This window comes from Eucyclogobius newberryi, unplaced genomic scaffold, assembly GCF_026437365.1.
Source record: "Eucyclogobius newberryi isolate DKJ021-1_F unplaced genomic scaffold, fEucNew1.0.hap1 SCAF_13, whole genome shotgun sequence".
In the NCBI taxonomy this organism is placed as follows: domain Eukaryota; kingdom Metazoa; phylum Chordata; class Actinopteri; order Gobiiformes; family Gobiidae; genus Eucyclogobius; species Eucyclogobius newberryi.
In genome coordinates, this window is record NW_027315757.1 from 19793423 (window position 1) to 19811214 (window position 17792).

At 43.1% G+C, this 17792-nt stretch overlaps 1 protein-coding gene across 2 annotated transcripts in view; it reads left to right on the plus strand.

The window, feature by feature from the left end:
- Positions 1–440: 440 nt before the first annotated feature.
- The window catches only part of LOC140358183 (cytohesin-4-like), a 58959-nt gene continuing 41607 nt past the window's right edge, over positions 441–17792 (plus strand). Inside the window, exons 1-7 of one of the 2 annotated variants that reach the window (XM_072442871.1) lie at positions 441–526; positions 1630–1696; positions 3725–3843; positions 5053–5133; positions 6488–6600; positions 8843–8991; positions 13563–13674. In XM_072442871.1, coding sequence (XP_072298972.1) covers positions 1682–1696; positions 3725–3843; positions 5053–5133; positions 6488–6600; positions 8843–8991; positions 13563–13674 — 589 coding nt within the window. In that variant the 5' untranslated portion in view covers positions 441–526; positions 1630–1681. Of the gene's footprint in view, positions 527–1629; positions 1697–3695; positions 3844–5052; positions 5134–6487; positions 6601–8842; positions 8992–13562; positions 13675–17792 lie in introns of those variants that run through there. The other variant, XM_072442870.1, reaches the window with a different exon arrangement.

Here is a 17792-nt window from a genome sequence, read left to right on the forward strand (position 1 = left end):
TCAAGGGCATGTTTAAAAGCCAATAACAACACAAATCGTGCCCAATCTTTGACTGACCTGTAAAGGCGCACTGTGAAACCTTCCTGGTGACGGTGACGCTTTCCTCCTGCAGGGGGTGCTGTTGCGTTGAATGTTGGAATGTTTCGCCTACAAACTTATGGACAAACTTGTATTCATTTGATGGATATTAAAAAAAAACACACACAAAAACATCCGCTTTCTTTGACGGAGACGGATCAGCCCGATTCCAGTGTCAAGCGTCCACATCGCCATGGAGACAGATCACCAGAAAAGTAGCGCAGTGCCTCTTTAAGCAGGTCATTGTGTCGAAAGCTTTGACTGAGGGTTTGATTTGAACGTGTCGCTCCAGCCCTCAACCAACATTTTCTTTGAGCATCTTTTAACAACGCTAACAAAGTTTTTTTTTTAGTCGTGTCGGATTGAAAAGAGGAACACTGAACAACGTTTTTATTTCATTCTCTCTTTTGCCCACACAGAGGTTCAAGGCAATCGCTGACGTGGAAGAGTGAGTATTTAAAGCTTTTTGTGTAAATGAGTCAGCAAAACGCTCTCAAAGTTCCACAGCGATGAATGGAAAAAAGTTTTCAATGACATTTAAAAAATAATATTTTAAAAAAGCTCTACACTTCACTATCTCTGGGAGTCTGCATTTGAGGCCGGATCATAACGACGTAAGTCAGGCTTATTTTAGGATGCTTTATATTGTGCCACCACTTTTATTATATTTTATTGTTTTATTTGATTTGGATCCCCTTAAGTCTTCCTAAAACTGCCTTGACGTAATTCAAATACATTGCAATACATTCCAAACCGTCGTTATAAAGGTGACGGTTGCGTTTGCATCAGTAAAACCGTAAAATAAAGACAATAACAATGTAAATGAAATCACAATGAAACCGAGTCTTATTTTGAAACATCTGCAGCTTTTGTATTAAGAGGAAAGCTTCTTCTTCTACTGTTTTAATGATAATAATTCACTTCTAATGCACTTCTCAGGCCTAACACTGTATTATTCGGTCACTAAACACCAGCCGTGTGCCCTGGGGCAGACTGACAGAAGTGAGGCTCCGGGTCTGTGCGGCCTCCGCTGACCACCACTGACCGCTCACACACCACGTTCAAACAAACTCTGACATTAACCTGAACCTTCCACATTATTTCACGGGACGTCAGACTCAAACTAACACCAGAGACTGTGTAAAGTACATGCCGACTTTGTGGCTCATCTCGCCCTAAATTCTGTAGAACCATAAGCGTGTCAGTGCGGTCCCAAATAAGGACTTCCTGATGGTGAACAATAAACGACGGCGACAACTCTGTTTTGATCATGTTTTAGAACACGGTGCACATGGTGATCTCAGATGGAATGTAACAATAATCATGATATTCTGATCTAAATAAAAAGTGCTTTATTCTATTGCTGTTATTTAAGACTTTCAAACATTACACCTTAGGATTATAACAGTGATGAAAGTCTTGTCGTGTGTGAAAAAGGACATTCAACAATATTAAAAAAACGTTAATTGTTACGTCCATACATTTGAGCACGCACCAATAAATGTATATATATTCATTTTGTTTGAATGTTTTTCTGTTTTTTTGTTGCAGTAAGAATTTGACAAGGAGTCGAACATTTTTCCATGGGAAAAAGAAGTTCAATATGCATCCAAAAAAGGCACGTAATATGCTGTATTTCCGTGCCTTATTGTTCCTTTTTCCGAGGCAGAACTGTGTCTATGTCAGTATTCGTTTCCGTGTCTCATTACTGTATTTAAACTAGTCAATCGTTACATTCACTGGGCAAATTTGTGGGCCCATTCCTTAGAAAAACTCAAATCAAACGATAAAACCCAATAATGTGCTCAAATCTACCAAATTATGGCTCCAATTCAGTTAAATGATCAGTGTTATCACATCTGTAAGTTATAAATCAACATTTGAATTTTGCTTTTGTTGTCATTAGCTCCATTAGCAACATTAGCACAAAATACGCTTATAACTGCAGAGGCTCGACGGCAGGTTCACAGACAGCAGGGGGCAGTAGAGATTAACTACATGGAAAATAAGCCATGTTTTATTGTCTAACTCTGTGTTTCCCGAGTTTCAAGTAGGAATTCTGAGATATGAGCGTGTTTCAGAGTGAATTCAGGTTATAAATTCACATAATGCGGACGTTTTGCACCAGTTTGTAGTTCATCTTTGTAAATACTGCCACAAAGTTTAAAGTCTTCTCTGTCGGCATAAATTACAGGTGAATTTATCTTTTCACCGCAGTGCAATGGACGGGTCTTCGTGTTTTAGATCCGCGATTTCGTTAAAATTCTCCGTGCGAGAGTGTAAATGTCAAAACTTTCTTGAGGACCAGTGTTTGTGATCGGATACGGCATAAACGCTGAATGCCGACATCTACAGAACAATCCGCTCTCTTTTTTGGTGACTCGACTTGAAATTGTTGGGCTTAAAATACACATAATTTGCCAGGAAACGTTTTAAAAGAGTGGAAAAGTTGTGTTTCCCATTGAATCAACTGAGGGTTTTGAATTTAATATTGGATTTAAGGTTTAAGATCACAATTTTGACAGACTAGTCCTTGTTTTTGCTTCATTTTTTAACCAAATGTGCTCAAAATATGTCCACATCATCTGGAAACACGGGGCATCGACAACATGCGAAAAACATGCATATTTATTAATTCTTAGTCCCGATCACTTTCGTATTGGAATCGAAACATCTCGATTTCAAACCCGTTTCCAGATGCTACGTTTGAAACCTTTTCCACCACAATTACGCCCGTGTTATTGTGTCTCACTTTCACTGAGGCCACTGTGGATTCGGAGGTCAGTCTGCTGCGTTTGGACACAACAGCTCTGCAGTTCAATCTTGTACACGGGCAATCAAACTTGACACTTATTGTCGAGTTGCGAAGAGCGACAAAGCCACATCCTGTTCCCCGAAGTGAGACTCGAGCGTCTCTGCTGCACCGCAATGACCCCCAACACCCTCCGCCCCCCCTGCTTTACCGACATGGGTCTACAAAACGAGAGGAGGCCCTCATGTCGGGGCTGTAATTGGTTCCGTGTCCACTTCAACACGACCGAATGAGTGATGGAAACGTTGAGACTCGGCCGCGGACCTCCCACTGAGAGCGAGCCAAAGGCACATTAAATATTCATTAGATTGTGTCGGCCCGTTCGCATTGATTCGAGCGCATTTTAAATAAGAGATTGAAATGGATTGGGAGAGACGGAAAGCGGCTTGGTATTAATAAATCGAAAGTGTTGCATGTTTCATGAACGGAAGGGAAACTTGAACTTTGGGTCTTGTACAGGGTTTAGATGTCTGTGTCTTACATTCACTGCGGTAACAAACCAGGTCATGGGTTTCTAGTATTATGAGTGGCATTTTGAAGACCTTTGAATTAAAATGTTGTCCGCACGTGGCAAAATGTGAGGTTGCAGGTCTTTATTCCTGTTAAAGCTGAACATTTTGAGTACTTTTAGCTCCTACACGACACTCAAGTCGCCCAAAGATAGAGAAAAACACTAAAATAAAGCGTTACGTCCGATGCTGATGCTGATACTGTGCTCCAATCTATGAGCATCTTTGTCCGAATTTTATGATCATTTTTCACAATCTCAAGGTGAAACTCACGCTCAACAAAACACATACATTCCTTGACGATTATTCCTTTTCTTCCCCTCAGGGCGTGCAGTACCTGGTGGACAGCGGGCTGCTGGAGTGGAGGCCTGAACCCGTGGCCGAGTTCCTCTACAAAGAAGAAGGACTCAACAAGACGGCCATCGGCAACTTCTTAGGCGAGAGGTACGACTTACGGTGAACGCGACGAAAGTACGAAACTGCCGCGAAACGACTCAATCGAAAGACGACTGGCGCATTACGGACAGAATCTTCCATAACTTCGAATGCCAAGTTTGATCGTGAGGAAAAACTAAAATCTTGGATCACAATTTAAACAAATGATAGTCTTATGTGAAAAGTTACATTTACCAGGGAAAATAGACTTACCATTGACTAAGAATGCAATATAGCACGTTTGGTGATAATTCTAATGCAAATTGGAGCGTGCCATATTTAATAAACGCACAGGATGTTCATTTATAACAGCTGGTTCCGGGCGTTGCTTTCTGGCACCGCCATCGTAAATCCTACTTCCATTTCGATGATTTTCCATTAAGGGCAATAGCAAAGTAAGTCCTACGCAGACACAAAGCCGTTTTCAGGCCCAGACTTGATGGTCACGCGAACATTTCCCACCAATCAATCTGCTTAACCGTATATTTTGGCGGCGAGACTGTCACCGCTGAAGGGAATGGAAGTCCCGCTCGACCGAAATGCAGAGCCGTCGCTGCAGAAAGAGGCAAAAAGTGGCAGAATAAGGCTGTGTGTGTGTGTGTGTGTGTCACCATAGAAACAAGTAACCAAATGAGCCAACGGACCCCTCTGACAGCAAACGTACAGCATGCAGATCGTCGTGTTCGCTAGTTTGCCACCGCAATTCGAGCAGATTGCACAACTCGCTACACAGTTTGGAATTTTTACTAGACTCTCGCATGATAACGATCTTTGGCATTCTCGACCCCCAAACACACAGTCTACATCCACCACCTCATTTAAAGGGTCTCGAGCCTCGTGTAAGACTATTGCATAAGCTTTAAATTGTCCCCATATCTCGGGACCCCCTGAAAGCAATTTGCGACCCCCGGCAACACATTGTTCCTTGTTGTTTAATGCTTACTTATTACACGTGTTTTCAAAGCTTTTAAGAACAAGCCCCTGTACCTGGAGGCGATCTCGAGGGTGCAGCGACTTCCAAGTGCACGTCAAGAAAAAAAAAAAGTGGGCATCAAAGCCATTTTACACTTTTAGTCACGATCCCTTCTTTATTAACACAACTTTGCATTTGAATCTGAATCTTTGTGTGTGAGAGACGGTGGGCGTTGTGGCTTTGTTCTCCTCGGAGACAGAGAGGCTTTATTCGGTTTCATGTTGTTGGGTTTTGTTTTGTTGCAGAGAGGAAATGCATCTGGCGGTGCTCAGAGCCTTTGTGGCGCTGCACGAGTTCTCCGACTTGAATCTGGTGCAAGCTTTGAGGTCGGTATGAAAAAGAAAACGCACACAACAAAAGACACGCCTGAAACCTTTACTTTCATCCAGCGTAGTAACTGAAGTCCACATATTAATATTGATTGAGAACTAGCTTTGATCCGGTGGTGGTAAAAGATTACATAAAGATAAACATTTCTACTCAAGTAAAAGTACATTTACATGACTAGAATGATACTCAATTACAACGTCTGTAAGTATTAAGAAAGATAAGATAAGACAAGCTAAGCCTTTATTTGTCCATCAATGGGGAAATTCCAGTGTTGCAACACAAAGTAGGTACAACAGTAAATAATAAAAAATAGATCACTTATAAAAAACTTATAGAAACACTCTTATAGAAAAGCTCTTATACAACTCTTATAAAAAACTCTTATAGTATAACTATATAATAATAACAATAGTGACACTCTTATTTACAGCTGTTATATACATCATGTACATTTTAGGTACATTTGTAGAAACATCCAGAATCTATTTTAGTGGTACTTTCGATTTGTCATTAGTACAGCACGTTATCGGAGCGTCGCACTGGTTCTATCAAACAATTGTGTAAAAGAAATAAACAGAAATGTCGACCATAAAACGCCAAATAGCATCCAAAACAGACCTCGCGCTCGCCTGCCGCACTCCCGTTCTACCAGGAGGGCGCGCCAAGACTCCTGGAAAAAACTACAACGGCGATCGCTCGTCGACATTCAGCCCGCCTCGTACCCACCTGTCACTCACCTGTCACTCACCTGTCCGCGCTCCGCCTCCGCCACACGAAAGAATCCAAACAGCGCTAAAGTCCCGCCTCGAGTCTGTGTAGGTGACCTGGATCATGGTCGTTCCAGGGTGTACCCCGCCCAAGGCCCAAAGTCACTGGGATCGGCTCCAGTCGCCCGCGACCCTAACGGAAATCAGCGTTATAATATGTATGAACGACTAATGCAGCGTTTTTTTGTACAGTCTAATATGTTGTATAAATGTCGACTGATGTTCTGATATTTGAAACGTTTTTTGCAATTTACTTTGGAGCTTGCATTAGTTTACACAGAATCAAAATGGCCACAGGGGGCGCATAGGTCATAGGTCAGGTGTGTGGCATGAACCCACTGATAACGGTTGAAATCATGTCCGTGTCATATTTCTTTTACATATGTCTGCCACCAGGGGAGCCAGTGCCGCCCCGCCCTCCCGTTAAACCCAACCAAAGCCTTTGAGGATATTAAAACCGCCAACGTTTATCATATTGGATGTCATATTTTTTTGTCGTGTCAGCTAAAGGTGTGAAACTGCCAGCGCCGCTCGCTCCGCCACACGTTTTCTTTGCTATGCTGATGCCGTTCCGTCTCTGTAGGCAGTTTCTGTGGAGTTTCCGGCTCCCTGGAGAAGCTCAGAAGATCGACAGGATGATGGAGGCGTTCGCGACTCGATACTGCCTCTGTAACCCCGGGGTCTTCCAATCCACCGGTATGAGTATTTTACAGACCCTTTATAACACAGTGTGTGTGTGTGTGTGTGTGTGTGATCATAGATTCCTAATATTGTGTGTGGTTTGGTCATAGATACCTGATGTTGTGTGTGTTTTGGTCATATATACCTGTATAAGTGTGTGTTTTGGTTGTATATACCTGATGTTGTGTGTGTTTTGGTCGTATATACCTGTATAAGTGTGTGTTTTGGTTGTATATACCTGTATGTGTGTGTGTTTTAGCTGTATATACCTGATATTGTATCTTTTGGTCGTAGATACCTGTATGTGTGTGTTTTGGTTGTATATACCTGATATTTTGTGTGTTTTGGTCGTAGATACTTGATATTGTGTGTGTTTTAGCTGTATATACCTGATGTGTGTGTTTTGGTCGTATATACCTGATATTGACTGTGTTTTGGTCATATATACCTGATGTTTTGTGTGTTTTGGTTGTATATACCTGATGTTGTTTGTGTTTTGGTTGTATATACCTGATGTTTTGTGTGTTTTGGTCGTATATACCTGATATTGTGTGTGTTTTGGTCGTATATACCTGATGTTGTGTGTGTTTTGGTCGTAGATACCTGATATTGTGTGTGTTTTAGCTGTATATACCTGATGTTTTGTGTGTTTTGGTTGTATATACCTGATATTGTGTTTCTTTTGGTCGTAGATACCTGATGTTGTTTGTGTTTTGGTTGTATATACCTGATGTTGTGTGTGTATCTACAGATACTTGATATTGTTTGTGTTTTGGTTTTATATACCTGATGTTGTGTGTGTTTTGGTCGTAGATACCTGATGATGTGTGTGTTTTGGTTGTATATACCTGATGTTGTGTGTGTTTTGGTTGTATATACCTGATGTTGTGTGTGTATCTACAGATACTTGATATTGTTTGTGTTTTGGTTTTATATACCTGATGTTGTTTGTGTTTTGGTTGTATATACCTGATGTTGTGTGTGTATCTACAGATACTTGATATTGTTTGTGTTTTGGTTTTATATACCTGATGTTGTGTGTGTTTTGGTCGTAGATACCTGATGTTGTGTGTGTTTTGGTCGTAGATACCTGATGATGTGTGTGTTTTGGTTGTATATACCTGATGTTGTTTGTGTTTTGGTTGTATATACCTGATGTTTTGTGTGTTTTGGTCGTATATACATGATATTCTGTGTGTTTTGGTCGTAGATACCTGATATTGTGTGTGTTTTGGTTGTATATACCTGATATTGTGTGTGTTTTGGTCGTAGATACCTGATGTTGTTTGTGTTTTGGTTGTATATACCTGATGTTGTTTGTGTTTTGGTTGTATATACCTGATGTTGTGTGTGTATCTACAGATACTTGATATTGTTTGTGTTTTGGTTTTATAAACCTGATGATGTGTGTGTTTTGGTCGTAGATACCTGATGTTGTGTGTGTTTTAGTCGTAGATACCTGATGATGTGTGTGTTTTGGTTGTATATACATGATGTTGTGTGTGTTTTGGTTGTATATACCTGATGTTGTGTGTGTTTTGGTCGTAGATACCTGATGTTGTGTGTGTTTTGGTTGTAGATACCTGATGTTGTGTGTGTTTTGGTTGTATATACCTGATGTTGTGTGTGTTTTGGTCGTAGATACCTGATGTTGTGCGTGTTTTGGTCGTAGATACCTGATGTTGTGTGTGTTTTGGTCGTTGATACCTGATGTTGTGTGTGTTTTGGTCGTAGATACCTGATGTTGTGTGTGTTTTGTATATACCTGATGTTGTGTGTGTTTTGGTCGTAGATACCTGATGTTGTGTGTGTTTTGGTCGTAGATACCTGATGTTGTGTGTGTTTTGGTTGTAGATACCTGATATTGTGTGTGTTTTGGTTGTATATACCTGATGTTGTGTGTGTTTTGGTCGTAGATACCTGATGTTGTGTGTGTTTTGGTCGTAGATACCTGATGTTGTGTGTGTTTTGGTCGTTGATACCTGATGTTGTGTGTGTTTTGGTCGTAGATACCTGATGTTGTGTGTGTTTTGGTTGTATATACCTGATGTTGTGTGTGTTTTGGTTGTATATACCTGATATTGTGTGTGTTTTGGTCGTTGATACCTGATGTTGTGTGTGTTTTGGTCGTATATACCTGATGTTGTGTGTGTTTTGGTCGTTGATACCTGATGTTGTGTGTGTTTTGGTCGTATATACCTGATGTTGTGTGTGTTTTGGTCGTATATACCTGATATTGTGTGTGTTTTGGTCGTAGATACCTGTTACATCCTGTCCTTCGCCATCATCATGCTCAACACAAGCCTCCACAACCCAAATGTCAAAGAGAAGCCCAGTCTGCAGTACTTTATATCCATGAACCGAGGCATCAACCACGGGGAAGACCTGCCCAATGAGCTGCTCTCGGTCAGTCCTGGTTCAGTCCTGGTTTAGTCCTGGTTTAGTTCTGTCTTAGTCCTTGATTAGTTCTGGTTTAGTCCTGGTTTAGTCCTGGTTTAATTCTAGTTTATTCCCATATCTTGAGCATGGGTTAGTCCTGGTTTAGTTCTGGTTTAGTCTTGGTTTAGTCCTGGTTACGTCCTGGGGTAGTTCTGGTTAAATCCTGATTTAGTCTTGGTTTAGTTCAGGTTTAGTTCTGGGTTGGTTCTGGTTTAGTCCTGGTTTAGTCCTGGTTTAGTTCTGGTTAAATCCTGGTTTAGTCCTGGTTTAGTTTTGGGTTAGTCCTGGTTTAGACCTGGTTTAGTCCTTGTTTACACCTGGTTTAGTCCTGCTTTAGTTCTGGTTTAGACCTGGTTTGGACCTGGTTTAGACCTGGTTTAGTCCTGCTTTAGTTCTGGTTTCATTCTAGTTTATTCCCATATCTTGAGCGTGGTTTAATCCTGGTTTAGTCCTTGTTTAGTCCTGGTTTAGTCCTGGTTAAGTCCTTGTTCAGATCTGGTTGTAATCCTGGTCCAGACTTGCCTCCGTCCCTCACACTCCCACACACTCATAGATTCTGCACATAACGTTATATAAAACCCACAGAGACTGAAAATGCATTATTCTCAGACTGAAGCTGCGTCTGAATCAATGTTTTTCTGCCGCACTGGAAATGAATGAAAGAGTGTAAGACGAGGACATGATTCCCAGGAGCACGTCATACAACTTTTCCTTTAGAAAAATAAATAATAACAGACTTTAGAATGTACTGTGCTGTTAGAGAATACAGTCAGTCATTCACCTACCGCAATTTAGAGTTTATTTCTGTATTCGTATGTATGAAGACTAATGAAAAAACAAGACACAGAGAGGAAAACAATCAGAGAAGTGTCCCGTAAATCAGTCAAATTTCAAGTAACAGCAAATGAGATTTGTTAGTCCTTGATGATGTTGGCTCAAGCTGTGTCATTTCTTTTTTACTGCCTATTCACCTTCCAAAAGTATCCATCTGCTGTTTCCATTGTGGGAGTTGTATCTTGCGGATTTTTAAAAATTATAAATAAGATGTTTACTTAAAATGTTTGCAAATTTAGTCAAACTGTATCTAAAACATGCAAAGAAAGGACAGTTGGAATAACACTGCAAAAATAAAATGAAAGGGCAGAGCAGGCTTATGTGTTCTTATTTTTAATTTTAATATATTTATTTTATTTATTTTATTTATTTTATTTATTTTATTTATTTCATTTATTTCATTTATTTCATTTATTTCATTTATTTCATTTATTTTATTTATTACATGGACATAGCAGTTTTATTGGACGAACCAGATGCTTTATTTCCAGTGTTATTTTGTGCATACAAGGCTTTTAAAACAATTCACACAAAAAATAAATACAAATAAAATCTAAAATAAAGCAGCAAAGATAAAGGTAAAAAATATGAATAATAGCAACCTGCATTTCCCTTAGAACTACATGTGCAACTCTTGATTTTAGCCTAAGTTTCAGACACATATCAAAGGGTTCGTCTCAGTTTGTACAGATTAGGTCTGTGGAAAGAGAGCTCCACAGTCTGGATCCTTTGGAGGAGAAACTGGACCATCCAAACCATGTTCTGGACTTTGTAACTGCACGTTCACCTCCACTGACTGAGGCTCTGGTGTTTGGTCAGAGAAAACCCTGACGTCCGACAACCAGAGACACAGAGACTCGTTATAGAACAAAATCGACTTTTAGGAGCGTGTAACCTTATTATGAGCGCTGCCCTTGTCGTTAAACCACTCAGACGGTCCAGAGTGAGTCATGCATATTACTCTTCATTCTCCTGCCGTCAGTCCGGGCCTTCGCCGCTCCCCGTGGCACCGATATGTATTTACTTTGTTCAGATAGTTTGTTTTCTGACACATGTGGGAGTCGGCGGCGTTGTCGTGTTGCAGTTTGGGCACAAAAGAAAAAGAAAAATCCTTTCTACGCAATGTTGTTTTGGATCAATATTTCGATTTAAGACGTCCAAAACACAACGTAGTGATCCACAGGAGTCGAACAAGGACAGACCTGGTTCAGACCTGGTTTAGACCTGGTTCAGACCTGGTTCAGACCTGGTTTAGACCTGGTTCAGACCTGGTTCAGACCTGGTTTAGACCTGGTTCAGACCTGGTTTAGACCTGGTTCAGACCTGGTTCAGACCTGGTTTAGACCTGGTTCAGACCTGGTTCAGACCTGGTTCAGACCTGGTTCAGACCTGGTTTAGACCTGGTTCAGACCTGGTTCAGACCTGGTTTAGACCTGGTTCAGACCTGGTTCAGACTTGGTTCAGACCTGGTTTAGACCTGGTTTAGACCTGGTTTAGGCCTGGTTTAGACCTGGTTCAGACCTGGTTCAGCCCTGGTTTAGACCTGGTTCAGACCTGGTTCAGACCTGGTTCAGACCTGGTTCAGACCTGGTTCAGACCTGGTTCAGTCCTGGTTTAGACCTGGTTCAGACCTGGTTTAGACCTGGTTCAGACCTGGTTCAGACCTGGTTCAGACCTGGTTCAGACCTGGTTTAAACCTGGTTCAGACCTGGTTCAGACCTGGTTTAGACGTGGTTTAGATCTGGTTCAGACCTGGTTCAGTCCTGGTTTAGACCTGGTTCAGACCTGGTTTAGACCTGGTTCAGACCTGGTTCAGACCTGGTTCAGACCTGGTTTAAACCTGGTTCAGACCTGGTTCAGACCTGGTTTAGACCTGGTTTAGATCTGGTTCAGACCTGGTTCAGTCCTGGTTTAGACCTGGTTCAGACCTGGTTTAGACCTGGTTCAGACCTGGTTTAGACCTGGTTTAGACCTGGTTCAGACCTGGTTCAGACCTGCTTCGGACCTGGTTCGGACCTGGTTCAGACCTGGTTCGGACCTGGTTCAGACCTGGTTCGGTCCTGGTTTAGACCTGGTTCAGACCTGGTTTAGACCTGGTTCAGACCTGGTTTAGACCTGGTTCAGACCTGGTTCAGACCTGGTTCAGACCTAGTTTAAACCTGGTTCAGACCTGGTTCAGACCTGGTTTAGACCTGGTTTAGATCTGGTTCAGACCTGGTTCAGTCCTGGTTTAGACCTGGTTCAGACCTGGTTTAGACCTGGTTCAGACCTGGTTTAAACCTGGTTCAGACCTGGTTCAGACCTGGTTTAGACCTGGTTTAGATCTGGTTCAGACCTGGTTCAGTCCTGGTTTAGACCTGGTTCAGACCTGGTTTAGACCTGGTTTAGACCTGGTTCTGACCTGGTTCAGACCTGGTTCAGTCCTGGTTTAGACCTGGTTCAGACCTGGTTTAGACCTGGTTTAGACCTGGTTCAGACCTGCTTCAGACCTGCTTCAGACCTGCTTCAGACCTGGTTCAGACCTGCTTCAGACCTGGTTCGGACCTGGTTCAGACCTGCTTCAGACCTGCTTCAGACCTGGTTCAGACCTGGTTTAGACCTGGTTCAGACCTGGTTCAGACCTGCTTCGGACCTGGTTCGGACCTGGTTCAGACCTGGTTCGGACCTGGTTCAAACCTGGTTCGGTCCTGGTTTAGACCTGGTTCAGACCTGGTTTAGACCTGGTTCAGACCTGGTTTAGACCTGGTTCAGATCTGGTTCAGACCTGGTTCAGACCTGGTTCAGACCTGGTTCAGACCTGGTTTAAACCTGGTTCAGACCTGGTTCAGACCTGGTTTAGACCTGGTTTAGATCTGGTTCAGACCTGGTTCAGACCTGGTTTAGACCTGGTTCAGACCTGGTTTAGACATGGTTCAGACCTGGTTCAGACCTGGTTCAGACCTGGTTTAAACCTGGTTCAGACCTGGTTCAGACCTGGTTTAGACCTGGTTTAGATCTGGTTCAGACCTGGTTCAGTCCTGGTTTAGACCTGGTTCAGACCTGGTTTAGACCTGGTTTAGACCTGGTTCTGACCTGGTTCAGACCTGGTTCAGTCCTGGTTTAGACCTGGTTCAGACCTGGTTTAGACCTGGTTTAGACCTGGTTCAGACCTGGTTCAGACCTGCTTCAGACCTGCTTCAGACCTGGTTCAGACCTGGTTTAGACCTGGTTTAGACCTGGTTCAGACCTGGTTCAGACCTGCTTCAGACCTGCTTCAGACCTGGTTCAGACCTGCTTCAGACCTGGTTCGGACCTGGTTCAGACCTGCTTCAGACCTGCTTCAGACCTGGTTCAGACCTGGTTCAGTCCTGTTTTTTTTTGCACATTTATAGTTTGAGTTAACATTCCAAAAAACAAAAAAAACGACGATTGAAATGAGGAAAAATGTTTCAGTTTAACAAAAATCAACACACTTTTAAAAATCCAGATCACTACTTTTGAACCTTTAATAGTACATTTTAAAGGATTGCTTCAATACTTTTACTTTTTTATTCCATTGGTTTAGCCCTGGTTCATTCTTCTGGTTTTGGCCTGGTCTGCATTTGGTTTAGTCCTGGTTTAGTTTATCTTGGTTTAAAGCGGCTGTAGATTAGAATAGAGTTTCAGTATTCTGAAATGGATATGATGGAACACTAACCATATTTCCACGTGTGTTTCCTCTGCAGAAGATGTACGCGAGCATCCGCAGTGAGCCCTTTAAGATCCCGGAGGACGATGGGAACGACCTCACCTTGACCTTCTTCAACCCCGACAGAGAAGGCTGGCTGCTCAAGATCGGTGCGGGACATTCAGTGTTCTGAGCCGCGTTGTGTGTTTTACCTGTGTGTGTTTTACCTGCGTGTGTTTTACCTGCGTGTGTTTTACCTGCGTGTGTTTTACCTGCGTGTGTTATACCTGTGTGTGTGTTTTACCTGCGTGTGTTTTACCTGCGTGTGTGTTTTACCTGCGTGTGTTTTACCTGCGTGTGTTTTACCTGCGTGTGTTTTACCTGCGTGTGTGTTTTACCTGCGTGTGTTTTACCTGCGTGTGTTTTACCTGCGTGTCTTTTACCTGCGTGTGTTATACCTGCGTGTGTTTTACCTGCGTGTGTGTTTTACCTGCGTATGTTTTACCTGCGTGTGTTTTACCTGCGTGTGTTTTACCTGCGTGTGTTTTACCTGCGTGTGTTTTACCTGCGTGTGTTATACCTGCGTGTGTTTTATCTGCGTGTGTTATACCTGCGTGTGTTTTACCTGCGTGTGTTTTACCTGCGTGTGTTTTACCTGCGTGTCTTTTACCTGCGTGTGTTATACCTGCGTGTGTTATACCTGCGTGTGTTATACCTGCGTGTGTTATACCTGCGTGTGTTTTACCTGCGTGTGTTTTACCTGCGTGTGTTATACCTGCGTGTGTTTTACCTGCGTGTGTTATACCTGCGTGTGTTTTACCTGCGTGTGTTTTACCTGCGTGTGTTTTACCTGCGTGTGTTTTACCTGCGTGTGTTATACCTGCGTGTGTTTTATCTGCGTGTGTTATACCTGCGTGTGTTTTACCTGCGTGTGTTTTACCTGCGTGTGTTTTACCTGCGTGTGTTTTACCTGCGTGTGTTTTACCTGTGTGTGTTTTATCTGCGTGTCTTATACCTGCATGTGTGTTTTACCTGCGTGTGTTTTACCTGCGTGTGTTTTACCTGCGTGTGTTATACCTGCGTGTGTTTTACCTGCGTGTGTTTTACCTGCGTGTGTTTTACCTGTGTGTGTTTTATCTGCGTGTCTTATACCTGCATGTGTGTTTTACCTGCGTGTGTTTTACCTGCGTGTGTTTTACCTGCGTGTGTTTTACCTGCGTGTGTTTTACCTGCGTGTGTTATACCTGCGTGTGTTTTATCTGCGTGTGTTATACCTGCGTGTGTTTTACCTGCGTGTGTTTTACCTGCGTGTGTGTTTTACCTGCGTGTGTTTTACCTGCGTGTGTTTTACCTGCGTGTGTGTTTTACCTGCGTGTGTTTTACCTGCGTGTGTTATACCTGCGTGTGTTATACCTGCGTGTGTTTTACCTGCGTGTGTTTTACCTGCGTGTGTTTTACCTGCGTGTGTTTTACCTGCGTGTGTTTTACCGGCGTGTGTTATACCTGCGTGTGTTTTACTTGCGTGTGTTTTACCTGCGTGTGTTTTACCTGCGTGTGTTTTACCTGCGTGTGTTTTACCTGCGTGTGTGTTTTACCTGCGTGTGTTTTACCTGCGTGTGTTTTACCTGCGTGTGTTTTACCTGCGTGTCTTTTACCTGCGTGTGTTATACCTGCGTGTGTTTTACCTGCGTGTGTTTTACCTGCGTGTGTTTTACCTGCGTGTGTTTTACCGGCGTGTGTTATACCTGCGTGTGTTTTATCTGCGTGTGTTATACCTGCGTGTGTTTTACCTGCGTGTGTTTTACCTGCGTGTGTTTTACCTGCGTGTGTTTTACCTGCGTGTGATTTACCTGCGTGTGTGTTTTACCTGCGTGTGTTTTACTTGCGTGTGTTTTACCTGCGTGTGTTTTACCTGCGTGTGTTTTACCTGCGTGTGTTTTACCTGCGTGTGTGTTTTACCTGCGTGTGTTTTACCTGCGTGTGTTTTACCTGCGTGTGTTTTACCTGCGTGTCTTTTACCTGCGTGTGTTATACCTGCGTGTGTTTTACCTGCGTGTGTTTTACCTGCGTGTGTTTTACCTGCGTGTGTTTTACCGGCGTGTGTTATACCTGCGTGTGTTTTATCTGCGTGTGTTATACCTGCGTGTGTTTTACCTGCGTGTGTTTTACCTGCGTGTGTTTTACCTGCGTGTGTTTTACCTGCGTGTGTTTTACCTGCGTGTGATTTACCTGCGTGTGTGTTTTACCTGCGTGTGTTTTACCTGCGTGTGTTTTACCTGCGTGTGTTATACCTGCGTGTGTTTTACCTGCGTGTGTTTTACCTGCGTGTGTTATACCTGCGTGTGTGTTTTACCTGCGTGTGTTTTACCTGTGTGTGTTTTATCTGCGTGTGTTATACCTGCATGTGTGTTTTACCTGCGTGTGTTTTACCTGCGTGTGTTTTACCTGCGTGTGTTTTTCCGGCGTGTGTTATACCTGCGTGTGTTTTATCTGCGTGTGTTATACCTGCGTGTGTTTTACCTGCGTGTGTTTTACCTGCGTGTGTTTTACCTGCGTGTGTTTTACCTGCGTGTGTTTTACCTGCGTGTGTTATACCTGCGTGTGTTTTATCTGCGTGTGTTATACCTGCGTGTGTTTTACCTGCGTGTGTTTTACCTGCGTGTGTGTTTTACCTGCGTGTGTTTTACCTGCGTGTGTTTTACCTGCGTGTGTTATACCTGCGTGTGTTTTATCTGCGTGTGTTATACCTGCGTGTGTTTTACCTGCGTGTGTTTTACCTGCGTGTGTTTTACCTGCGTGTGTTTTACCTGCGTGTGTTTTACCTGCGTGTGTTTTACCTGCGTGTGTTTTACCGGCGTGTGTTATACCTGCGTGTGTTTTATCTGCGTGTGTTATACCTGCATGTGTGTTTTACCTGCGTGTGTTTTACCTGCGTGTGTTTTACCTGCGTGTGTTTTACCTGCGTGTGTTTTACCGGCGTGTGTTATACCTGCGTGTGTTTTATCTGCGTGTGTTATACCTGCGTGTGTTTTACCTGCGTGTGTTTTACCTGCGTGTGTTTTACCTGCGTGTGTTTTACCTGCGTGTGTTTTACCTGCGTGTGATTTACCTGCGTGTGTGTTTTACCTGCGTGTGTTTTACCTGCGTGTGTTTTACCTGCGTGTGTTATACCTGCGTGTGTTTTATCTGCGTGTGTTATACCTGCGTGTGTGTTTTACCTGCGTGTGTTTTACCTGCGTGTGTTTTACCTGCGTGTGTGTTTTACCTGCGTGTGTTTTACCTGCGTGTGTTTTACCTGCGTGTGTTATACCTGCGTGTGTTTTATCTGCGTGTGTTATACCTGCGTGTGTTTTACCTGCGTGTGTTTTACCTGCGTGTGTTTTACCTGCGTGTGTTTTACCTGCGTGTCTTTTACCTGCGTGTGTTATACCTGCGTGTGTTATACCTGCGTGTGTGTTTTACCTGCGTGTGTTTTACCTGCGTGTCTTTTACCTGCGTGTGTGTTTTACCTGCGTGTGTTTTACTTGCGTGTGTTTTACCTGCGTGTGTTTTACCTGCGTGTGTTTTACCTGCGTGTGTTTTACCTGCGTGTGTTTTACCTGCGTGTGTGTTTTACCTGCGTGTGTTTTACTTGCGTGTGTTTTACCTGCGTGTGTTTTACCTGCGTGTGTTTTACCTGCGTGTGTGTTTTACCTGCGTGTGTTTTACCTGCGTGTGTTATACCTGCGTGTGTTATACCTGCGTGTGTTTTACCTGCGTGTGTTTTACCTGCGTGTGTTTTACCTGCGTGTGTTTTACCTGCGTGTGTTATACCTGCGTGTGTGTTTTACCTGCGTGTGTTTTACCTGCGTGTCTTTTACCTGCGTGTGTTATACCTGCGTGTGTTTTACCTGCGTGTGATTTACCTGCGTGTGTGTTTTACCTGCGTGTGTTTTACTTGCGTGTGTTTTACCTGCGTGTGTTTTACCTGCGTGTGTTTTACCTGCGTGTGTTTTACCTGCGTGTGTGTTTTACCTGCGTGTGTTTTACCTGCGTGTGTTTTACCTGCGTGTGTTTTACCTGCGTGTCTTTTACCTGCGTGTGTTATACCTGCGTGTGTTATACCTGCGTGTGTGTTTTACCTGCGTGTGTTTTACCTGCGTGTCTTTTACCTGCGTGTGTGTTTTACCTGCGTGTGTTTTACTTGCGTGTGTTTTACCTGCGTGTGTTTTACCTGCGTGTGTTTTACCTGCGTGTGTTTTACCTGCGTGTCTTTTACCTGCGTGTGTTATACCTGCGTGTGTTATAC